Below are 26,265 nucleotides of genomic sequence, written 5' to 3' on the forward strand. Positions count from 1 at the left end.
TTGAACTAGCTGATCCACGGTTTGAATCAAATTTCTATTGCTGCTATATGTCTACAAGAAGAGGAAGAAGAAAAGCAACAGCAACACTAATTTTGTCTGAAGTTCCCTATTCAAGTTAAAGTTTAAATACTTCTAAAAGAGCGGCTAAACTTTAAATAACACATGTAAAAGCGGATACTGGTGCAAATTCTACAAATTCAAACTAATAGGCCCGGGCAATAGACAAAGCACCCAAATTCCAATATCCGACCCAATTCAGATTACAACCCGATTTTCTCTCCCTTGACTTCACTCTCTCTCAGCTGCGAACTTGCTCCGGCACTGTAAGTTCCCCCACACTGCAACCCCTTCTTCAGTAGAATTGTTGTATACTTCAAATTGTGCACTGTGTTGTAATTATTTGTTTTTGCTACCAATAGTTGGTTATTTTTAACTAGTTAATTTGTAGCCTTGTTTGCTTCCCACACAGTAGCAATTCAGTATGTTTCTCTTGAAAAAGCGAAAGAAATAAGGTCATGAAAGTGGAAATATTTTCATAACTTGTCATTTTTCTGCTTTGTTGTTCATGTTATGTATGTTTGTGAGTAACATATATCTGGCTTTGGCTACTTTTGTTTGTTCGTCCTTAAATAAATAAGTCCTATTGGTGTATCATGTGCAGTTGCATAACCTTTTTTTTTATAATTATGGTGGTGTATGTGCCAGCTTGCGCTCCTCTCGACTATTCCACTGGATACCAGCTACCTCCTACCAACACATATATCGAGTAACTCTGCCAACTACGGCTTAGACACATGTGAAGAAATCACCTAGTACTTTTTTTCTGGCATATGAACTTGAGATCTCATGGTTCTCCTCCTCCCACTAATTAACCACTAGGCCACACCCTTGGGTGCTGTGCAATTGCATAATTTCTTTTTCTTGTTTTCAATAACAGTGGTGGGCGGCCTAGCTGTTGCGCACCTTGACTATTCCACCGGGTACCTGATACCTCTCACCAACACAAGTATTGGGTAATGTGCAGTTGCATAACTTGTAACTGCATGAATCATGGAGGATGTGTTGTATGCGTTATACTGATTCCGAATAATGTTCAACCAAAAAAAGAAAAAAAGAAAGGTGTTCAAAAAGAGCTCTTTTTGTTTTGTTTTTCTGTCGTTAGGCGTTCAAAAAGGGTTCTTTTATGTCATAACACATTTTCCATGTCATTATTCATCACTGTTGATTACTAACTGTCACCTTTTACCCCTATGAGTACCATTAGTAGGTCTCTTTCGATGTCAGATTATTCATTGCTGCAACCCCTTTTTTGCAGTCTTCATAAACTTGTTCTGAGATTTTTGCCAGTCAAGTTAACGGCTGTCCTGACATTGTGATAGATTAAGGAGATGGTCTGTATATCTAGCTGGTGTTTGAATCTTGTTCCAGGTTCCATTCTCCATCACACTCTTGTAATTTGGCTCTCTGTGGTGTCAATTAATCTTACATAAGTTTGCGAATCTCCTAAAAACTCAATTTACTTTAGGTGTGATCTGCTCCAAACTTGGTGGAGTCAGTCCGAGACTACCATCTCATGTCGTGAGTCGCAAGAGGAGCACATTCAAAATTCATTGTTGCAATCGGCTTGTGTCTAGAAAGGTTTATTTCATTTTTCTTCTTTTCTAATGGTAAATACATCTTTAACTTTGTATTTTTGGTATTTGCAGGTGCCTGGTAGAAGCATTACGCATTTATCTCTAGCTGGTCATTCTGTCAAATGTGCTTCATTTGTCGAAAGAAACTATCAATCTAGTGTCAATAACGATGAGGATTTGTTTCTGATAAACACTATGAAGCAAGCTATCAGGTATGTTAATTACAGAGGATCCAATACATATTATATTTGTGTGTGTGTGTGTGAAAACTAAAGCATCGGCATAACACATCTTCGGCAAGTGCATAACTGTAGAGGTAGGCGCGAGAGAAGATATCTACTTACCTAGCCTAAAGACCTTTTCTTTCGCCCAATATTTACTTTCTGGAGCTACAAGCTCCTCAACTCCCTTTATCAAATTAGTTATTTCTTCAATTTCGTCTAGAAATAGGTATTGATATCTTGTTTATATGAGATTTCCTTTTCAAGAAGGTCTATATTGGTTTTGATGACTTCATCTCGTTGGTTAATTCGTGAATCAACACTGCACATCTGGATCTAATGACTTGCTTGAACTTTTACTAGCTTCTCCAATATTTTCTCCTTGACTTGGATCCATTTTTCAATAAATAACATGCATGGATATTTTGAGATCCTTTAATAATTTGAATTTTAAAAGTTTTACTAGATAACTGGTTTTAGATGATGTATTGATGATATTCCGAAATTCCATTTGTTAATGGCTCAGGGCTGCAAAATCTATGCTACTATTTCTGGTTGAACAGCCAAGTCAGCTGAAATACATAGAATGGCCTGGATTTCAAAGCACGGTTAGTGTGTATAACCTTTTCTTTCTATTTGGTAATTATCATTTCCCTTCCATTGTCGTATGTGGCCAATATAAGGTGCTGATAATGTGTGTTACACCAAGTTGTTATCACTCTTTGTACTTGTTGCGTTGGAGCAACAACAACAACAACAATCCAGTATAATCCCATTAGTGGGGTCTGGGGAGGGTAGTGTGTACGCATGCCTTACCCCTACCCTGGGGTAGAGAGGCTGTTTCCGATAGACCCTCGGCTCCCTCCCTCAAAGAACTCCCCATCTTGCTCTTGGGGTGACTAGAACTCACAACCTCTTGGTTGGAAGTGGAGGGTGCTCACCACTAGATCAACCCACTCTTGTCAAGCGTTGGAGCAACCAGCTCTATATTATATTTGGCTTGTTACTTCAACATGCTCAACTCTTGGTTGTATCGGTCAGTTTAGACCATACCAATTTCTTGGTTACTCCATTGTGTATAACCAAATTTGGACTTTTCGACACCATCCTAATCATCTCACTTCTCTTCCGTATAGGTCGGTTTGGATAATTTTCAGTACTTTTCTTTTAACGTCGCCTAAGAGTCGCTGGGCTCGCTTGGGGTGACTTAACTTCCCTCAAGGTAAGGAACCAACTTTAGAGTTCATCTTGGTAGTGATTCCCCGGTATTCCGCTTTAGTTCCAAATCAAAAAGGTAAATTTCTACCTATGAACAATGTTATCAGAGGCGCGCTTAAAGCGCGCTTAAGCCCTGAAACGAGGCTTAAAACATGTTGAGCGCTTCGCCTCGCTTGTGGGCGCTTTAGTGTTGTCATCAAGGCTCTAAGACATACTTTTCGTTGCCAATGAGCGTAATCCTAAAAAGGTGACACTAAACAATTGATATTTCACTTTATCGTAAATTTACTTCAATTTCTTTGTCAATATATTTGGTATTCGTACTTATAGATATTTGTCTTGGACTACACATACATATTTGTAGTTTTTCTCTATTTGCGCCTTTGTTCGTTAAAGCACACGCTTTATTTGCACACTGCGCTTAAAGCCCCAACAAAACTTAGAGCTTTTTTGCGCTTTCGCCTTTGATAACACTGCCTATGAAGTAAATTTGGCATTTTTTGGTTTTATGTCGGTTGCTGTAGAGATATATGGTGTCCCTTTTCTGGTAGAAAAAGGGCTTAATAGATAGCTAGACACTCGAATTTTGCACGAACTGCTAGTTAGACACTTGAACTAACCTAGTGACCAGTTAGACGCCTCTCATTGTCTTAACTGTGGCGCCTTTAAAATATTTATCTGCACCATTGTAAATGTTCTGCTCTAACTGAAGCTAATTGTTACAAATCGTCTATGTCGTAGCTGTAACAGTATCTTCCATTTTTGTCTGAAACGAAAACATTTATTTACCCAAAACTTTTATGTTATTGAGAGTCTATTCTATGCCTTAATACAATGTTGAATTACACTGATTTGGTTGACTCAGAGATTAAGCATAGTTTCAAAGAATGTTTCTTTATTTTTGATATAAAACTAATCTTTTCTCCACTTGCTGCAGCTGAAGACGGCAACACTGGCACTTGTTCTAGTTGGGCTGTTTATCATCGCTTTATCGTCGGTTGATTCTGCCTTGTCTTACATGTTGGCTCTATTTTTGCGGAGAACAGCATGATTCAGGAAATAAGCCTGATTTCCTGGCTCAGTCAAAACCAACTTCGTCGAATGGTGCTCCATGTATTTCTTACTTCCGGCAATAAGGCTATGCACGACAATACAAGATTGGCCAAACTTGAGCAGCATGAGACCTTCAAACCTGTAGCTTTTTAGGCGTCCGCTGAATATGTCACCACGGAGAAGATCATTATGAGAGAGTAGCATTATACTGCCTCTGGGACTACTGCTATGGTAGTGTGACAAAAGTCTGTAAGTTTATGTCTATTGCATAGATATATAGTGGATGTTGATTACTTATTTATACATTTTCTTAATTTGTTGATAGACATTGAACTGGTTAATGGTTCTCGACTTATTCTTTGCATTTCGTTTGCAAGAATTGGCTTCTTTTCTTGAAGGTAGGCTTAAGCCCCTGTTTTGACGCATCATGCAAAAGGTACACTGTTAGAATGAGTGTGGTTTACATAAAGTGAAGGCTCTAAGCTTCGCTCCTTCAGAAATAGGAGGTGGATTTTCCTAGTGTAGTGACTATATATATATATATATATATATATTTGTTGTGTAGTGGCTAGTTCAAATTGTATATGCAGCCATATGAATCATCTTGCCTATGGAAAGTAAAAACAATCTGCGAATTTGTTCATTATATGGGTCATATGAGAATGTAAAGATCTTATGTCTCGTATAATAGAAACACTAAGTGGGTGTTGTGGACATAAGAATTGTAAAATTCCGAAAAAAGTAATTTTTTTTTCAAAGTAAAAATGATATTTAAAAATTAGAGTTGTGTTTGGACATGAATATAATTTTGGGTTGTTTTTGGATTTTTGTGAGTGATCTGAGTGAATTTTGAAAAATAACTTTTTGGAATTTTTCAAATTTTCGAAAAATTTCAAAATTCATCTTTAAGTGAAAATTGAAAATTTTATGACTAAACATTGATTTCGAAAAAAAGTAAAAAATTTTCGAAAAAAAGTGAAACTTTTCATGGCCAAACGGGCGCTAAAAGCAGGGTTGGCAAATGGGTGAGTTGGGCTGAATTTGGGCGAGTCAAGATGGGTTAGGTCAATAAATGAATCATTGTCCAACCCAGCCCAAAGTGTACTTGGGCTAAGATGGGTTGGGTCAAGATGGGCTAAACAATCGGTCATAGCCCAACCCGCCCAACTTGACCCATGTTTTAGAACTATGTTCATCTTGCATAAACAAAGCCTTTTACCTTACACCTATGTATAAAAGGTAAATAAATACTATTAGTATTTTGAGAATCAAAATATATTTTTTTAAATAACAAATTAGTATTTTAAAATGTGTAAGCTTAAAAAATTTTTGCGGGTGGGGTGGGGTGGGGTGGGTGGTTGGTGGGACGGGGTTGGGGTGGGTGAGTGGTACAGAAAAAACGAAAAAACAAAAAATAGAAAATAGAACATACAAAAAAAAAGTAATTTTTTTGCGTGGTGGGTGGGTGGGTGGTAACTAAGTAAATTTCTAGATAAATTAGGTTGAGATCCCTTTGTTTTGGGGTGAGCTTCATGGGTTGTATTTGAGTACTTCATGGGTCAGTAATGGGTTAACTTGGGCTCAGCCCAAATAGACCCATGGGCTAAAATGTTGTAGCCCAACCCATTAATCTCTGGACGGGTTGGATGAGTTTGGGCTCAAATTGTCACCCCTAGCTAAAAGTACCATTTGAATCTTGTGGTTTTAGGACGTGTCATGTCATTGCTAATAGAGAGTGTGATTAAGGGTAAAATGAAAAATATTGGAAGTAAGCTTATTAAATATAGAAAAGTGCGTTCTTCGGAAAGATTAAAAAGAAAAGTAAGACATGCAAATTGAATGACGGGAATAAATCAATGCATTTAATATATTAGTTCAAGACTAAATAAATAAATAAAAGTACATGGATGAAGTTTAATATTTCAACAATATCTTGAAAGCAAAATGAAGCAGCATTTGAGCAAAGCTTCTTAACAAGAAGATTAACCCCATGTTTAGTTCAAGAACCAAACTAAAAGTAGGTGAGTGTACATAATTAGGAGAAATGGAGATAGAAAAATTGGACAAAATAAGAGAAATTAGGATCTTGAGTTCAAGTAAAGCCAAGTTTTGTCCTAAACATATTCTTTGTACAGCTCCAAATGGCATGTTAAAATGTGGATATTTACATGCACATTTTTGGTCCATTGTTACTCCATTTTCAAACCTTTCTGGTTTGAATTCATATGAATTTGGTCCCCATACTTCTGGATCTGTGTGCAAAGTTGACACAATTAACCAAATTAATAGGCCTTTTGAAATATTAATATTCCCTAGTTTCATATCTTTATAGGCCTCTCTTGCTATGACTGCTACAAGAGGATACAATCGCATTGCTTCTGAAATAACCATAGACAACCGTCGAAGCAAAATTAGAATGAGAACCCGTTCGGCTTAGCTGATTCGAAGTAGCTGATATGTATTAAGTGTTGAAATTAACTTCATGAATAAACAATTATATATATGACTAAAAGTGTTAAAACTGATAATAAATAATGGATGTGGTCGATAAAAGTGATGATAAGTACTTTTTGTTTTTTTTGTGTTTTTTTTGTTATATCCCCAGTTCCCCACCCCACCTCACTTTTTCCGTTAAAATAAATAAAATGCCATAAAAGCTATTCACAAACGATGAAAATAGAATTAAGAATGTTCTTTAGAAAGGTATTTCGGGATTAAGAAATATATATATGAACATTAACGTAGTAGGAGAATATCTTCGTCAAACTAAAACTGTTTATAAGCTGAAAAATCATAAGTCGAAAGCGAAAAAGATATGAGTTTTTATTGATTTTAGGTTATAAATATTTTGATATTTTCCAAACCTAATTTGACCAACTTATAATTTTCGAACGCCCTCTAAGTAATCATCATGATATTTTTACTTAAAAGGACTTCTGTTTCAGAAGAATTACTCCTATGAAATTAATAATTTTAGATAATCTTCAATTGCAAGAATTAATTAATAATTGTTTCATTTTAAGAATCATATCAGCATCAGGAATTTGTCCTTTACAAATTTCTAACACCTCCTCTCGAACTCGAATTTGCCAATCTTGATTTAGAGCTAATTACATAAGACACCATTCTGCTGAAACAGCAGTTGTCTCGTATCCAGCTAAATATATATATATATATATATTCTTGCAATTATCCACAACAAATTAATCTATCAAATATTGATTCCAATCACTATTTTTTGCAGCTTCAGATACGTGGTTATATAAAGGAAAGACACGTGGAACCCTAGACGGGGATGATCGAAGACCGAAAATAGCCATTCCGCTTGTCACCGAAAGGGATAACGTTCATAAAGGTGTATTAAATGCTCTGCGCCCGGTAGCATTTAATAAGGAATATTATGTAGCATTAACAGCAACGACTCGTTAAAGAGAATATGACATTTATATTCACCGTTACATCTTCATCAGTGACCCTCATAATTAACATTAAAGGAGGGCACGATCCTAGGACCTACTTCTCTAGACACAACTATAAATAGTGAGCCCAGTTATCATTGTAAATGACACAAATTTTCTGGCTAAACTTATACTACATTCTATATAAAACTTAATATAATCTTACTTTCTTACTTTTTGATCTCATCATTGCTGTGTCCGAAAATCTTGTTCTTGGAACTGCCATCTCTGTTGTTTCATCTACATTTTAAGGCTAAGTATTGTACATTTCTTCAAGTATTGTATTATTTCAGGATCAAATTAGTTCACTTGTCTAGAAACCACGTATAAATTCAATGTACCATTTTACGGGTAAAGAGTTTGGCGCCCACCGTGGTGCCTAGACAACCGTGCAATTAAATTGATCCTTGCCCTTTTTACTAATGTGATTTGATTATTTTTGTCTTAGAAAAAATCACAAAAAATGACAGATAACACTGTTAACAATACGCACAACCCTTAAATTCAAGGGGATCAACCTCATTTTGAGGATTCAATCAGTGGCACCCAAAATGAGGGGAATGACGCCACGCCAGTGCATGACAGGCAGTGCCCTCGACAGGTTCGGCAAACAACTCCCGATGATGCTGATGAGAAGCATGTCGTGGATGCGGTGAGGGTCTTGCAAGAGCAACATGCGATCATTCTAAGCCATCTCACGCGGCAGGATAAGGTTATGACGAAGCTGAAGTAGGCGCTATCGGAGGCTTCAAATAATACAAACAGACGAGATCCAATTCCTCCCGGTGTTCCCGCAAACCAAATAAAGTAGAGAGTCGACAACAACACTCCCAGGATGAAGTTGGCTCCGATGGGGCTGGGGGGAATGGACCCGGTCTCAACAACGAGAGCGACCAGTTCAAAAATAAACTTTTACGGTTTATGAGGGAAGTAAACGCCCGCATGGACCATATCCCTGCCGTACAAGCCGAGTGCGGCACAAGAACTAATCCCAAAGCGATTCAAAATGCATGAAATGCCAAAGTATGACGGGACTTCAGACCCATAGGAGCATATTACCACCTACACAACGACGGTAAAAGAAAATGATTTAGCTCCTCACGAAATTGAATCTATATTGTTAAAAAAATTTGGAGAAGCTCTCACGAGGGGAGCTCTAGCGTGGTATTCATTATTACCCGAGCATTTCATAGATTCATTTGAGATGCTCGCGGATTCTTTCATCAAGACTCATGCCGGGGCCAGAAAAGTACAAGCCCGGAAGGCCGATATATTAAGGATCGCACAAGGAGAATCTGAATTATTACGAGAGTTCGTTACCCGATTCCAGAAAGAAATAATGTTGCTCCCGGCTGTCCCGGATGAATGGGCAGCTGAAGCATTCACCAAAGGATTGAATCCGAGAAGCTCAGACGCTTTCCGGAAGCTGAAGGAGAGCCTTCTTGAGTTTCAAGCAACAACTTGGGTAGATGTCCACAACCGGTACGAGTCAAAGATAAGGATCGAAGATGACATGGTCAGTTCTATATCACCGGCCAAGGGACGGGAAAGAGCAGAGAAAAATCAAAGGATGAATACGATGCGAACAGACGGACTTCGAGGGGACGGTTTTTGCCTTACAGACGGACTGAAGGACGTGGCATAAACTTCCGGGCAGAAAACAAGTTCACCATTGACAGAGAGACCGATCGTGGTCGAAACAATAGATCACTTCAGGGTAAAGAGACGTCGGGGTCTCGGGATCCTTCTTACCCCAAGTTATCGGAATACAACTTCAACGTTAGTATAGTGGAGTTGGTGTCAGCCATGAGAAACATTAGAAAGGCACGATTCCCGAGACCTCTGAGATCCGATTCCAGCCAAAGGGATCCAACTTATAGTGTGAATACCATGGGACGAACAGCCACCGAACAGGCGACTTCCGACACCTCCGGGAAGATGTGGCAACACTATTGAATAATGTTAACCTCAGATAATTCTTGAGTGACCGAGCTAAGAATAATTATGGTCGTAATAGAGACAACGCGGAACCTTCGAAAGTAGGAGAAGAACCCCCACGCCAAACGGTCAATATGATATTCGGAGGGAATGAGATTAACGAGATCACCTTTTCGGCAATGAAGAAGACGAAAGTATCAATAACTCATAGTAAAAGACTCCGGGATGACGATATCACTTTCACGGAGGAGGATGCAAATGTACTGCACAATGATGCACTGGTAATTTCTTTAAATGTGTTGAATTTTAAGATTAAACGTGTTCTAGTGGATCCTGGAAGTTCGGCTAATATCATATAATTGAGAGTATTAGAGCAAGGTAAACTCACTAGAAGAATTATTCCGGCAACAAAGCTCCTCGCTAGATTCAACCTTGCGAGTGTGACGACCCGGAGAGGGATTTTGCTGCTCACGAACGCTGAAGGAGTAATGAAAATAACTCTATTCGAAGTAGTAGATGTTGACATGGGATACAATATCATCTTGGGAAGGCCATGGTTACACGAGATGAAAGTTGTACCCTCAACGTATCACCAATTGCTGAAGTTTCCAACACCCGAAGGAATCAAGCAGATAAGAGGTAATCAACCGGCAGCAACGGAGATGAATGCAATCTTGGTTTCCAGTAGAAAAGGGAAGGAGAACACGACATAGCAATTATAGGAACCAGCACCTACTCCCAAGCTAGAAGAAGTTAGCCTGGGAGCAGCGTCGTCAGAACATTATCAGGTGCCGAGATATTTCCAAGTTCCAGAAGAGACGGACGCAATGAAGTCCACGGTGGAGGAACTGGAGCAAGTTGCATTGTTCGAAGAATTCCTAGAAAGAAAATTCTATTTGGGGACAGGACTGCACCCAGAACTAAGGTTTGGTTTTATTGAATTCCTTTAATTTAATGCCGATTGTTTTGCATGATCTCACGAGGATATGACAGGTATCCCTACGGAAGTAGTCGTGTACAATCTGAGTTTGGATCCCAGCGTACCTCCGATAAGACGAATGAAATGCCCTATTGCAAAGGCCATGAATAAATTTATCAAAGAAGAGGTAACCCTCTTGCTTAATATCGGTTCGATCCGAGAGGTAAGGTATCCGGACTAGCTAGCCAATGTAGTAGTAGTTCCTAAGAAGAACAATAAATTTTGTATGTGTGTAGACTATAAAGACCTTAATAAGGCGTGCCCAAAAGACTCGTTCCCACTGCTAAATATCGATCAAATAATTGATGCCACGGCCGGGCACGAGTTAATGAGTTTCCTCGATGCTTATTCTGGGTACAACCAAATCAAGATGAACCTAGAAGATCAGGAAAAGACTTCATTTATAACGAATTTCGGTACATATTGTTGTTTACCCGTAAAATGGTACATTTAAATTTATACGTGGTTTCTAGACAAGTGAACTAATTTGATCCTGAAATAATGCAATACTTGAAGAAATGTACAATACATAGCCTTAAAATGAAGATGAAACAACAGAAATAGCAGTTCCAGGAACAAGGTTTCTGGACACAACAATGATGAGATCAAAAAGCTAGAAAGTAAGATTATATTAAGTTTTATATAGAATGTAGTGTAAGTTTAGCCAGAAAATTCGTGTCCTTTACAATGATAAATGGGCTCACTATTTATAGTTGTGTCTAGAGAAGTAGATCCTAGGATCGTGCCCTTCTTTAATGTCAATTATGAGAGTCATTGATGAAGATGTAACAGTGAATATAAATGTCATATTCTCTTTAACGAGCCGTCGCTCTTAATGCTTCATAATATTCCTTATTAAATGCTATCGGGCGTAGAGCATTTAATACACATTTATGAACGTTATCCCTTCCAGTGACAAGCGGAATGGCTGTATTCGGTCTTCAGCCATCCCCGTTTAGGGTTCCACGTGTCTTTCCTTTAGATGACCATGTGTTATATCATATTTTATCCTATACTGATAGTCCCCTTACTTTTCGGTGACATAATTTTGTGTTACCGGGAAGTTGGTAGAAACACACTTTTGGCGGGAATTACTATAACTCCCTCTGAAGGCTTCTGACGCTTGATTAGACGTACGTCTCTCCGCATTTAATGCCCCGAACACGTGTCATCCCACGATTCAGCACAACTTTTGCCGATTATTGAGGTAATCATGGCCATGAATTTAGCCGCCAAAATTTTACTTATACGTATCATTCTTTTCCTTTGCACTTCATATTTTCTCGAACTTCTGATTTACATCTTTGTTCTCCATCCTTTCTCTAATTCTCTTCAAACAAAAACCTTTTTCTTCTTCTTATTCGATGGCTTCTTCCTCTAAGCACGCCGGTTCTTCAAAAAACAAGAACAAAGCCGAGGACTCTGCTCTTCCAACGGTGGGTTCCATCATCCCAAGAAGACTCAGTACCACAAAGGACTTAGAAGAGAAATTCCCTACTGCTAACCCTCGTACATGGGCTATTAGTAGGTACCCTTCTTCTATTCGTCCTTCCAGTATTCCTACTGTAAAGGAAGACTACTGCAGCCATGAGTTGGATATCATTGCTTCTGATCTATCAGAGCGAGTGACCCTTCCCAAGGAAGGTTTTACATACTTTTACATGTATCCCTTTACTTTTGGGTGCGTTTTATTTGAGTGGAGAGCTTGATTCTGTGATTGCGGGGTTTTGTCTTCGCTTTCATGTGTGTTTGGCACAAGTAAGTCCTTCAATATGGAGGAAGTTCGCCTGCCTTCGATGCTTGTGCCAGGAGACTGGAGAGGAGCTAACCTTAGCTCATATGATGAATCTCTATTCTCCCAAAATCTTCAGAGGGGGACTGATAAACCTCTGCAAGCGTGTCCACCATGCTTTGCTGTCTAGCATGGATGACGACAATGACCGTGGATGGATGGAACGATTCGTTGCAGTCTCCACCAACGACATCATTCTAGCAACGACTTCATCCTTTCCGGTCACTTGGAACCGCACTCGTAAGCTCTTTGTTTAGTATTTCCGTTTAGTAAATATTTTTATATAGCCGTATTGATCCTCTATCCTTCATTTGTTTTAGCAACTAGATGGATCCCACCGGTGAAGGAAGGTAGGAACGTTTACTCTTTTGGTCTCTTTTGGATGCAACTTACTATCCCGGCCGGTGGAGATTGCTAATTATCTGGAGCCTCTGGCTTCACAGAAAGACTGGGAAAAGATTCAGGCACTCTCATGAGAGTTTTTTTGAACAATGCCATGCATAACGCCGCAGCGGTACATTCCTATCTTCCTTTGTCATTTCTTTTACTTTTGTATAAATGTATTCTATGTTTTACTTCTTGTTTTGTAGGCCAACTTTCTTGCTTCTGAGGGCATTCAGAGGTTGATTCGTGAGAAGAAGAAACTTACTTCTGAACGAAATTAGCTTTTGGTGGAACGGGATCGAACTGTTCTCTGCCTCTCAGAAGTGGAAACCAAAGCTACTGAGATCGTTATTTTGGAGGCTCGTTTGCAGCAAAGCGAGCAAGAAATGGTAACCCTTAGCCAAGAAATTGGCCCGCTGAGGTTTAGATTTGATGAAGCCAAGAAACCGAGCGCGAGGCTGCCTCCGCTGAAAGAGTGATTAACATAGAGATAGCCTTGAACTCCAAAATTGAAGAGCTTGCTGCTGTGGGGGCGAAACACGCCCAGTTAGAAGAGAAGTACAGGAAAACTATAGAGCATAATAGGTTATTTAGTTCAACTGTCCGCGACCTTGGTGTCAGCCTCAAATCTGCTAGGTCCGCCCGAGAAAGCCTTTCTACCGAGGTAACCCAACTCAAAGAAGAACTCAAGCACCGAGAGGCTTCCCTCGTTGTTGAAAGAACTTATGCCATGTACAACATGAGGAGAAAAACCTTAGAAGAGGCCAAAGCTGGTGCCATTGACTTTGATGCCGATATTGCTAAGGCATGCGAGCTTGAGTTAGCTGCTAAAAGTGAACTCCCATCGAGGTCTGATGTACCTGGCCCTTATGGTTCTGGTTCTGAGTTTTCGTGAACTGAATAAGAATCGGAAGATGATGATACCGAAGGCCAAACCGATGAAAATGTTGAGCCACCAATGGACCCACCTACTTCTCCCGGGGATGCGGACACTTCTCTTCCCCCTGGTTACGGAGGCATTGTAGTTTAGCTTCTTTTTTTTTTCTTCCCATTTTGTACTTTTACCGTTTTGGCACGTTCTTGTAAATAAAGATATATTTTTTCTCAAGTATTATTTGAGTCTTACTTTCATTTGAATATCCATGCAAGTTTTTAACCTTTGCATTTGCTTAAGAATTCTGCGCACATTTTTCTATTTGCGCTTTACTATGTATAGTCTCGGATGCATTTTCCTCGAAATACTTTGGTTCCGAGCGTTATCCCTTTTACGTGAGGGTTTTTACAAGTATTTGTGCAAGTTTACTTTTTGCGTCTTTTCGTGTATGTCTTCGGGTGCACTTTTCCTTGAAGGCATTTTGATTTCGGGCATAAATTCTTCCAAAATCAATCCTTTAACGTAAGGGTTTTAGGTTTTCATAAATATTTATGCAAGTTTACTTTTTGCGTCTTTTCGTGTATGTCTTTAGGTGCATTTTTCCTCGAAGACATTTTGATTTCGGGAATAAATTCTTCCGAAACCAACCCTTTAACGTGAGGGTTTTCATAAGAGAGGGCCCTATTATGTTTATGGTGCTCTTGAAGAGGACGTCTCCTATTCATTATGGCGCTAACATTTGAGGTACTTATTTAACTTTTAAATGACAAAGTTAGTTCATCGTTCAGACAAGAAACAAGATAAAAATAAAAGAGTTTCTTGTCATATAATTCCTTCTATTTTCAAAACTACACAAGCATTTATTATGCTAAGAAATTGCCATTACTTGTATCTAGCATTTAATATGCTAAAAAGAAATTTCCATTACTTGTGGCTATCTTGTACAACTTATTTCTATGGGGCTGGCTGTGCAGTCCTCGGTCTCGATGATGCATTTGGTTTTCGGATTTTTGTTTCTCGGTTGATGTGGTAGTCAATGTTGCCATATCCTCATATCATTCCCCCAGTGTTCGAATGAGAAGAATGTGAATTGGAACACTAGAAGTCTTGTGTCTTCAAATATCCCACCAATGAATTGCTAGATAGTCCTTAACTCGGCAACATACCTTACTTCCCCTTAGGAATCCATGCTATCCAGTGAAAGAATATCTAATAATCCTCTAGCGGTTTGTGCTCGTGAATGGTCGGGTAACCTTTGTTTGGTAGCAAACTTAACTTCCTAGTGGGAATTTGTTATCGAACTAAAAATTATCTAACCGTCCTTGAGTAGAAGCTTGTTTGTTTGCCTTGCTATCAAAGGTCTTATCATTGTTGTCTTTGTAGTATGCTTTCTATCGCTGCATCATTAAAAACCTTGCCAGATAAACCTAATTGGGACAAAAAGTGAACGAAGGGAAAAAGAGTGCAACATATACTTTCTGCTTGAGTAATGTTCATCAGCAATAATATCTTTTGAGGTGTGCCACGTTCCAGTTGCTAGGCAACTTGTCTCCATTCTGGTTCTCCAACTCGTATGAACCTTTCCCAGTGATAGCTGAAATCCGGTAGGGACCTTCCCATGTTGGACCTAGCTTCCCCGCGTTGAGCTCCCAAGTATTTTGGGTTACTTTCCTCATAACCAAATCTCCTACTTTGAAATAACAGAGGTTGGCTCTTCGATTATAATATGGATCAATTCTCTGCTTTTGAGCTGCCATTCTTACATGCGCTAAGTCCCTGCGTTCCTCGAACAGTTCTAAGTTGATTAACATTGTTTCGTTGTTCGATTCTTCATCTGCCCGAAAATATCTCAAAGTGAGTTCGCCCACTTCCACCGGGATTAGGGCTTCAACACCATACACAAGGGAAAAAAAGGAGTTTCTCCTGTGCTCGATTTGGCCGTTGATCGGTAGGCCCATAAAACGCCGGGAAATTCTTCGGGCTATTTGCCTTTTGCTACTTCCAGCATTTTCTTGAGGTTTTGAATAATCACTTTGTTTTTTGACTCCGCTTGACTGTTTGCGCTCGGATGATAAGGAGAATATGTGATCCTCTTTATCTTCAAATCTTCGAGGAACTTTATAACTTTTGCACCGATAAACTGTGGCCCATTGTCGCATGCTATCTCTTTTGGTAGTCTGAACCTGCAAATTATATTCTCCTACAAGAAATCCATTACTTCGCGCTCTCCGATCTTCTGATAAGGACTTGCTTCCACCCATTTAGTTAAATAGTCAGCCGGAATTAAAAGAAACCTTACCTTTCCGGGAGCCGGTAGCAGTGGTTCGACGATGTCCATCCCCCATTTTATGAATGTACATGGGGACAGAACCGAATATAAGGGTTCTGCCAGTTGGTGTACTAGTGGTGCGTAGCGTTGACACTTATCACATTTTTGTACGAAGTCTTTGGCTTCTTGTTCCATGCGAGGCCAGTTGGTTCGGGATTTGGAAGTGTTCGGGTTGAAATCGGAATAATTGGTTCCTTAGTTTGGCTTTAAAAGGCCAAGTTTGACTTCGGTCAACATTTTAAGAAAACGACCCCGGAATCGGGATTTGACGGTTCCAATAGTTTCGTATGATGATTTCGGACTTGGGCGTATGTTCGAATCGGGTTTTGGATAACCCGGGAGTATTTTAGCACTTAATAGTAAAAATCTACTATTTGAAGGTTTAAAGTTCTTTAAATTTGGTTTGGAATAGGTTTTAGAGTAATCAAGGTCCGTTTGAAATTCTGAGTTTGGGAATAGCTCCGTATGGTGATTTAAGACTGGCACGCAAAAGTTGGTGTCATTCCGAGTAGTATAAGTATATTTTGGCGGGTTCAGAGTAAGTTTGAAGAATTTGAAAATTCTAAGTTGAATCAATTTGGTTAGGGGTATGATTCTTAGTTTTGATGTTGTTTTACACGTTCCGAGAGTTCGAGCGAGTCCGTTTTATGATTTCAAACTTGTTGGTATGTTCGGGAGGGCCCCAGGGGACCCGAGTGTTAACCGGACGAGGCTCGGACCAATTTTAGAATTTTGAAGAAGATCTGAAGCTTCCAACATCTGGTATGAATGCACCGGCGCATGGACACCGCATGTGCGAGCCACCAGCCGTAGGTGCGAAGAGGAGGAGTAGGTCTGCCAACCAGGTGTGGAACTTTGGGCACACCTGCGAACGCGCAGGTGCATGGCAGGGTGCGCAGATGCGAAGCTGGTCCTGGCGAGTGAAACTCGCACCTGCGAGGAACTTCCGCAGGTGCGAAGCCGCAGGTGCGGTCACTTCTTCGCAGCTGCGAAAAACCTGCTTGTACAGAACCTTAAAATGGATGAAGCTCAGTCCATTTTTTCCGTTTTTCTTCCATGTTTGGGTGATTTCAGAGCTTTTTGAGAGGAAATTTCAACTAATAACTTGGAGGTAAGTTAATTCTACACACTTTGAGTTAAATACATAGATTATGGGTAGATTATAATCGGTAGATCTTAGAAATCAAGGGTTTAGATGAAAAACCTAGATTTGTATAAAAATGAGATTTTAACCACGAAAATGGTTATGAAATTGGATAGAAATTATATATTTGAGTTCTTGAGATTATGCATAATGTTTTCATCTGAATATTTTCGAAATCCGGGCACGTGGGCCCGAGGTGAATTTTAGGAATTTTACTATTTCGAATAGGGTAATTTATTTAGTAGATGAATTTTGAATTATTAAACATGTATTAATTATTTTATATAATGTTTGGATAGTTTTGGATTTTTCGGCATCGAATTGAGGTTTTTACGCGATACTTTGATCGGAAAGTGGACTTTGAGACAAGGTAAGTCTCTTGTCTAATCTTGTGAGGGAAAATTTACCCCACATGTGATTAAATTGATAATTGTTGATAATCGTGGGGGCTACGTATACACGAGGTGATGAGAGTCCGTATGTAGCTACTATCTATGCTAAAGTCCAGGTAGTTTAGGATTCAAAGCATAAATTGTGTGTGTAAGTTGTATCCTTTATTTAATTAAATTAATTGAAATATATTGTGAATTGCTAGGGAAAGATAGTAAAAGATGGAAATCTTTTATACTTAACTTTATGCTTAAATTAATTTATTTGTTAAAAGAAATTGTTCATCCTCTTGAATTAATCTATAATAAATATACTCTCCTTCCGGAGGTACATAAGAAAATGTCCTCCTTTCTTGTGGAGAGGGCCGAACGCCTCGGCAGAAATCGTGCCTAATAATAATAATAATAATAATATGATACATTTTATTTTAATTGCAGTTTGTGAATTTAATTAATGGATTGGAAATTGTTGCATGTGAAGGAATTTAATTATTTCTGTTGGTTAAATAAAATTATTATTAACTCTGTGAATCATGTTGATTTAGATATTCTAGTTTTACTTCCATTATTATTATTGACCCTTAGTGAGTGTCAAAGTCGGCCATCTCGTCTCTATCTCTTTGAGATTAGGCTTGATACTTACTGGGTACACGTTGTTTACATACTCATACTACACTTGCTGCACTTTTTATGCAGGACCTGAGTCAGGTGCTATTGTTGGGCCTGTCGGCGCGCATCCTCGATATCCAGAGGCTTAGTGGTGAGCTGCCCTTCTGAGCTATTCTTCAGCAACTAGTGCCTCTTCCTGAATTTTTATTCTGTCTATTTCATTCCAGACAATATTTATAATTTTATTGTATAATCTACTAGATGCTCATACACTTGTGACACCAGGTCTTGGCACACACACTAGTAGAATTTGTTTTTTGACTTGATTATTTTTAATTTGCTAGAATCTTTTCATATTGTTTTAAATTCCTGAAATTAAGAAGAGTTTAATTACTCGGTTAATTTTTAAAAGAATTGAATATGGGTTTAAATTACTAGTTGGCTTGCCTAGTTGTAGTGTTGGACGCCATCACGACCTATAGGTGAAATTGGGTCGTGACAACATGGTATCAAAGCATTAGGTTCATGTAGGTCTCACAAGTTATGAGTAGACCTAATAGAGTCTTGCCGATCGGTACGGAGACATCTGTACTTATCTTCGAGAGGCTATAGGGTGTTAGGAAACTACCTTTCTTCATCTTCCATCGTGCAATTGATGTAGTACTAAATATCTTTCTCTTATTCTCTCACAGATGGTGAGAATGCACTCTAATGAGGTTTCAAACCAGGGAAGAGCTACTCCCCCAGTTGCCAGTGGCCGAGGTAGAGGCCGAGGGAGGACTCCAGCTCGTGGTAGGGGGCGAGGACATCCCAGGACTGTTCCAGTTATGCCGCCAGTGGGTCCAGCAGAGAATCCCACTATTGAGGAACATGGTGAGGTGCCTGTGGTAGAGCCAGCTCCAGTGGATTTCACATCTGTACCGGGAATTTAGGATGTCATGGGTCGTATGCTGTGATTCATGAACACTATGACTTAGGCTGATTTATTTTCGATAGACCCAGCCACATCTCAGGCGGGCGGGGGAGCACAGACCTCTACCATGCAGGCTTATAGGCAGGCAGCTGCTGTATATCAGACCCAGGGTGCACTACCCATGGGTGGAGACCAACCAGTGGCAGCAGTTACACTTGAGCCTAGGCCAGCTGCAGCTGCTGATCCACAGAAACTATTGGACAGATGGACTAGACTACATCCTCCTGTCTTTGGGGGTGAGCGACATGAGGATCCCCAGGATTTCATTGATCGGTGCAAGGATAGACTGTATAACATGAGGATATTGGAGTCTCATGGGGTTGACTTTGCTAATTTTCAACTAGAGGGCAGAGCCCGTAGATGATGGAAGTCTTATCTTCTTGGCAGACTAGCAGATTCTCCTCCCATGATTTGGGATAGGTTCACCCGTATTTTCCTTGACAAGTATATTCCACCCTCCCAGAGGGAAGCGTTGCGGTTTCAGTTTGAGCAGCTCCAATAGGGTCAGATGTCAGTGACCGATTATGAGGCGAGGTTCTCTGAGTTATCTCGCCATGCACTTATGATACTCCCTACTGAGGCGGAGAGAGTGCGGAGGTTTGTTGTAGGTTTACATACTGGCATTTAGGCCATTATGGCTCAAGAGGTTGAGATGGGTACTTCTTATGAGCTAGTCGTGGAGATAGCCCGGAGGATCGAGGGTGTGCGTCAGCAGAGCCGAGAGCAGGTTATGATAGATATGCGGTTTAGATATTCTGGAGAGTTTAGAGGTGCTCCGTCTGGGGGTAGAGGTCAGTTCGGAAGAGGGCAGTCCAGCAGGCCCCCATATCCAGCACCACCGACTCCTTGGGGTGCTCCAGTACGACCTTATTTCAGTGCTATACTAGAGAGTTCTTATCGTCCACCAGCTATTCAGAGGTTTTCTAGTGGGTATTCAGGTCACCAGGTCCAGATTCTTAGTCAGCATCCCATTGTACCTAAGAGTTGTTACGAGTGTGGGGATCCTAATCATATACGGAGATTCTGCCCCAGACTTCGGGGTAGACCAGTGCAGAAGGGTCAGCAACCTACGATTACTGCACCAGTTGCTCCACCTGTCGTCCGACCACCAAGAGGTGGAGGACAGGTGGGTAGGGGTCGTCCTAGAGGTGGAGGTCAGCCAGGTGGAGGCCAGCCAGTTGGCGCTCCAATTCAAATCTATGCTTTTCCGGCCAGACCAGATGCAGAGGCTTCAAATGCCGTGATTACATGTATTATTTCTATTTGCGGCAAAGATGCCTCAGTATTATTTGATCCAGGATCTACATATTCCTACGTGTCATATCTTTTTGCTCATTTCCTGGGTGTTTCTCGTGAGTCCTTGAGTACTCTTGTTTATGTGTCCACTCCTATGGACGATTCTATTGTTGTGAATCGGATATACCGGTCCTGTGTTATTACATTCTGTGATTATGAAAGTAGAGCAGATCTTCTACTGTTTGAGATGACCGATATTGAAATTATCCTGGCCATGGACTGGTTATCTACATATCATGCCATCCTAGATTGCCATGCCAAGACTGTAACCTTGGCTATTCCAGAATTTCCTAGGTTGGAATGGAATGGTTCGTCTGTTAGTGCATCTAATCGGGTTATTTCTTTTATGAAGGCTCAACACATGGTTGTCAACACATGGTTGAGAAGGGTTGTTTAGCTTATCTAGCCTATGTTCGGGATACTACTGCAGAGACTCCGACTATTGATTCAGTGCCTGTAGTTTGGGAGTTCTCCGATATATTTCCTTCAGATCTTCCAGGCATGCCACATGATCATGATATTGATTTCTGTATTGATTTGGCTCCAAATACCCAGCCTATATCTATCCCACCGTATCGCAAGGCTCCGAAAGAATTGAAAGAACAACTTGAGGAGTTATTGACCAAAGGGTTCGTCAGACCGAGTGTATCGCCTTGGGGTGCACCGGTATTATTTGTGAAGAAGAAGGATGGTATTATGCGAATGTGTATTGATTATCGCCAATTGAACAAAGTCACTATTAAGAACAAGTACCTGCTGCTGCGTATTGATGATCTATTTGACCAGTTGCAGGGTGCTAGGGTGTTCTCTAAGATCGACTTGAGGTCGGGTTACCATCAGTTGAAGATTCGGGATTCGGATGTTCCGAAGACTGCTTTCAGGACTAGATATGGTCATTATGAGTTTCTGGTGATGTCTTTCAGTTTAACTAACGCCCCGACAACGTTTATGGATTTGACGAACATGGTATTCAGACCATATATTGATTCGTTTGTCATTGTCTTCATTGATGATATTTTGATTTACTCGCACAACAAGGAAGAGCACGAGCAGCATATGAGAGTTGTGCTTCAGACGTTGCGGGAACAAATATTATATGCTAAGTTCTCCAAATGTGAATTCTGGCTAGAGTTTGTAGCATTTTGGGGGCATATTGTATCGGATGAGGGTATTAAAGTTGATCCCAAAAAGATTGAGACAATTTAGAATTGGCATCGTCCCACTTCGGCGACTGAGATCAGGAGTTTCCTAGGTTTAGCAGGTTATTATCGTCGGTTCGTGGAGGGCTTCTCATCTATTGCAGCACCTTTGACCAAATTAACCCAGAAGGGTGCTCCGTTTTGATGGTCCGATGATTGTGAGGCGAGCTTTCAGAATCTCCAGACAGCATTGACTACAGCACCAATATTAGTGTTGCCTTCTGGTTCGGGGATGTATACAGTGTATTATGACGCTTCACATGTTGGCTTGGGTTGTGTATTAATGCAGGAAGGCGAGTTATTGCATATGCTTCACGTCAACTAAAGCCCCACAAGAAGAATTATCCGGTACATGATTTGGAGTTAGCTGCGATTGTTCACGCTCTTAAGATTTGGAGGCATTATCTTTATGGGGTGTCTTGCGAGGTTTACACTGACCATTGCAGTTTGCAGCATTTGTTCAAGCAGAGGGACCTAAATTTGAGGCAGCGTAGATGGTTGGAGTTACTGAAAGATTATGATATTACTATCCTATGTCATCCGGGCAAAGCAAATGTGGTTGCAGACGCCTTGAGTAGAAAGGCGGAGAGTATGGGTAGTTTGGCTTTTATTCCAGCAGAGGAGAAGCCATTAGCTTTGGATATTCAGTCCTTGGCCTACAAACTTGTGCGGCTGGATATTACAGAGCCCAGCCGAGTTCTTTCATGTGTTGTAGCTCAATCTTCACTATTTGAACAGATCAAGGCTTGCCAGTATGATGATCCACACTTAATGGTTCTTCAAAAAACGGTACTACAGGGTGGTGCCAAGGAAGTTACTATTGGCGCAGATGGTGTTCTGCGACTCTAGGATCGTCTATGTGTTCCTAATGTGGATGGATTAAGGAAAAAGATCCTAGAGAAAGCACACAGTTCTCGGTATTCTATTCATCCAGGTGCTACGAAAATGTCGTGACCTGAGGTAGCTTAATTGGTGGCGACGAATGAAAAAGGACATTGTTGAGCATGTAGCTAGGTGTCTAAATTGCTAGCAAGTTAAATATGAGCACCAGAGGCCAGATGGCCTACTTCAGCAGATGACTATACCGAAGTGGAAATGGGAACGCATTACTATGTACTTTGTAGTCGGGTTGCCGCGGACCTTGCGGAAATTTGATGCAGTTTGGGTGACTGTTGACAGGTTGACCAAGTTGGCACACTTTATTCCTGTAGTGACTACATATACTTTAGAGAGGTTAGCCTAGATATATATATTCAGGAGATAGTTCGGTTGCAAGGTGTGCCAATTTCTATCATATCAGATAGAGGCCCTCAGTTTACTTCACATTTTTGGAGAGCAGTACAGAGTGAATTGGGGACCTGTGTAGAGCTCAGCACAGCCTTTCATCCGCAAATCGACGGGCAGTCAGAGCGGGCAATTCAGATTTTGGAGGATATGCTCAGGGCATGTGTGATTGACTTTGGAGGTCAGTGGGATAGTTTCTTGCCTTTTGCCGAGTTTGCTTATAATAATAGTTACCAATCCAGCATCGAGATGGCTCCATTTGAGGCTTTATATGGTCGGCGATGTCGTTTGCCCATCGGATGATTTGATCCCGGTGAGGCTATGTTATATGGTACTGATTTGGTGAAGGATGCCTTGGAAAAGGTAAAGCTGATTCAGGAGCGACTTCGTACAGTGCAGTCTAGACAGAAGAGTTACGCAGATCAGAAAGCGCATGATTTATCATTTATGATGGGTGAAAAAGTTCTCTTGAAGGTTTCGCCGATGAAGGGAATCATGAAATTCGGGAAGAAGGGCAAGTTGAGCCCAAGGTTTATAAGCCCATTTGAGGTGTTGAGATGAGTTGGGGAGGTTGCATACGAGCTTGCTTTGCCTCCCAGTCTATCAGGAATTCATCCGGGTTTTCATGTATCTATGCTCCGGAAGTATCATGCCGACCTGTCACATGTGTTAGACTTCAACACAGTTCAGCTAGATAATAGCTTGGGTTATGAAAAGGAGCCAGTTGCCATTGTTGATAAACAGGTTCGCCAGTTGAGGACCAAGGGGATTTCTGCAGTAAAGGTCCAGTGGAGGGGTCAACCAGTTGAGGAAGCGACTTGGGAGGCCGAGGAAAATATGCGGAACAGATATCCACACTTATTCAACACTCCAGGTACAATTCTAAACCCGTTCAAGGACGAACGTTTGTTTAAGAGGTGGAGAATATAATGACCCAACCGGTCATTATGACTTTTAGAACCCCGTTCCCCTAAATAAAACTCTCTATATGTACTCTTATTAATTTATGACTTTCGGGGATGGTTGGGTCAGGATTTGGAAGTGTTCGAGTTGAAATCGGAACAATTAGTTCCTTAGTTAGGCTTTAAAATGCCAAGTTTGACTTCCGTCAACACTTTGAGAAAACGACCCCAGAATTAGGATTTGACAGTTCCAATAGGTTCGTATGATGATTTCGGACTTGGGCATATGTTCGAATCGGGTTTTGGATAACCCGAGAGCGTTTTAGCGCTTAATAGTGAAAATCAACTATTTGAAGGTTTAAAGTTCTTTAATTTTGGTTTGGAATAGGTTTTAGAGTAATCGAGGTCTGTTTGAAATTCTGAGTTTGGGAATAGTTCCGTATGGTGATTTAAGACTTGCATGCAAAATTTGGTATCATTCCGAGTAGTATAAGTATATTTTGGCACGTTCGGAGTAAGTTTGAAGAATTTGAAAATTCTAAGTTGAATCAATTTGGTTTGGGGTATGATTCTTAGTTTTGATGTTGTTTTACACGTTCCGAGAGTTCGAGCGAGTCCGTTTTATGATTTTAAACCTGTTGGTATGTTAGGGCGGGGTCCCGGGGGCCCCGAGTGTTAACCGGACAAGGCTCAGACCAATTTTGGAATTTTGAAGAAGTGCTGAAACTTCCAGCTTCTGGTATGATCGCACCAGCTTCTGGAATTTTGAAGAAGAGCTGAAACTTCCATGTTTGGGCGATTTTAGAGCTTTTTGAGAAGGGATTTCAACTAACAACTTGGAGGTAAGTTAATTCTACACACTTTGAGTTAAATACATAGATTATGGGTAGATTATAACCGGCAAATATTAGAAATCAAGGGTTTAGATGAAAAACTTAAATTTGTATAAAAATGAGATTTTAACCACGAAAATGGTTATGGAATTGGATAGAAATTATATATTTGAGTTCTTGATATTATGCGTAAAATTTTCATCCAAAATTTTCGGAATCCGGGCACGTGGGCCTTGGGTAAATTTTAGGAATTTTACCATTTTGGATAGAGTAATTTATTTAGTAGATGAATTTCGAATTATTGAACATGTATTAATTATTTTATATAACTTTTGGATAGTTTCGGATTTTTCGGCATAGAATTGAGGTTTTTACGCGATATTTTGATCGGGAAATGGACTCTGAGACAAAGTAAGTCTCTTGTCTAATCTTGTGAGGGGAAATTTACCCCATATGTGATTAAATTAACAATTGCTGATAATCATGGGGGCTACGTACACACGAGGTGACGAGAGTCTGTACGTAGCTACTATTTATGCTAAAGTCCGTGTAGTTTAGGACTTAAAGCATGAATTGTGTGTGTAAATTGTATCCTTTATTTAATTAAATTAATTGAAATATATTGTGAATTGTTAGGGAAAGATAGTAAAATATGGAAATCTTATATACTTAATTTTCTGCTTAAATTAATTTATTTGTTAAAAGAAATTGTTCATCCTCTCGAATTAATCTATAATAAATATACTCTCCTTCCGGAGGTACATAAGAAAATGTCTTCCTTTCTTGTGGAGCGGGCCGAATGCCTCGGCGGTATAGATGCATCTATGGATCGTGATGCACGTCCTTCGGCAGTGTACACGACACTCTGGATAGGTTCGTACGACCTCGGCAGAAATCGTCCGTAATAATAATAATAATTATACGATACCTTTTATTTTAATTGCAGATTGTGAATTTAATTAATAGATTGTAAATTATTGCATTTGAAGGAATTTAATTATTTCTGCTGGTTAAATAAAATCATTGTTAACTCTGTGAATCATGTTGATTTAGATATTCTAGTTTTACTTCTATTATTATTATTGACCCTTAGTGAGTGTCAAAGTCGGCCATCCCGTCTCTACCTCTTCGAGATTAGGCTTGATACTTACTGGGTACACGTTGTTTACGTACTTATGCTACACTTGCTGCACTTTTTGTGCAGGACCTGAGATAGGTGCTATTGTTGGGCCTATCGGCGCACACCCTCGATATCCAGAGGCTTAGTGGTGAGCTGCCCTTCTGAGCCATTCTGCAGCAACTAGTGCCTCTGACAGTATTTATAATTTTTTTATATAATCTACTAGATGTTCATACACTTGTGACACCAGGTCTTGGCACACACACTAGTAGATTTTTTTTTTTGACTTGATTATTTTTAATTTGCTAGAATCTTTTCATATTGTTTTAAATTCCTAAAATTAAGATGAGTTTAATTACTCGGTTAATTTTTAAAAGAACTGAATATGGGTTTAAATTACTAGTTGGCTTGCCTAGTTGTAGTGTTGGACGCCATCATGACCTATAGGTGAAATTGGGTCGTGACAAATATCCTGCCCTGTGATGACCCAAAAGGTCATCTTATGTTTTAGAACTCCAATCTATGCTCTTAAACCTTAAAAATCTTATTTTTACCCTCCTCGATTTGTGTGCGCAGTCCGAGCAGGTTTTCGGAAAGCTTTTATGTTGAAAATTTATAAAAATAAGAATTTATGCT

At 40.0% G+C, this 26,265-nt stretch overlaps 1 protein-coding gene and 1 pseudogene across 2 annotated transcripts; one reads left to right on the forward strand and one right to left on the reverse strand.

The window, feature by feature from the left end:
* The first annotated feature begins 216 nt into the window (after positions 1-216).
* LOC104103442 (uncharacterized) lies at positions 217-4,523 on the forward strand. Of its 2 annotated transcripts, none has more exons than XM_009611346.4 (6): positions 217-323; positions 1,316-1,428; positions 1,526-1,638; positions 1,707-1,846; positions 2,382-2,463; positions 4,011-4,523. In XM_009611346.4, exons 2-6 carry the CDS (start codon positions 1,389-1,391, stop codon positions 4,122-4,124), a joined length of 489 nt encoding a protein of 162 aa, XP_009609641.1. In that variant the 5' UTR covers positions 217-323; positions 1,316-1,388; the 3' UTR covers positions 4,125-4,523. The 2 variants fall into 2 exon arrangements, with proteins under 2 accessions (XP_009609641.1, XP_033513916.1); XM_033658025.2 differs by lacking the exon at positions 217-323 and adding an exon at positions 345-1,119.
* A 1,517-nt stretch (positions 4,524-6,040) lies between these two features.
* LOC138891736 (cytochrome P450 714A1-like) overlaps positions 6,041-26,265 on the reverse strand; it is a 61,686-nt pseudogene continuing 41,461 nt past the window's right edge.

Source organism: Nicotiana tomentosiformis, chromosome 5 (assembly GCF_000390325.3).
Source record: "Nicotiana tomentosiformis chromosome 5, ASM39032v3, whole genome shotgun sequence".
Classification (NCBI taxonomy): domain Eukaryota; kingdom Viridiplantae; phylum Streptophyta; class Magnoliopsida; order Solanales; family Solanaceae; genus Nicotiana; species Nicotiana tomentosiformis.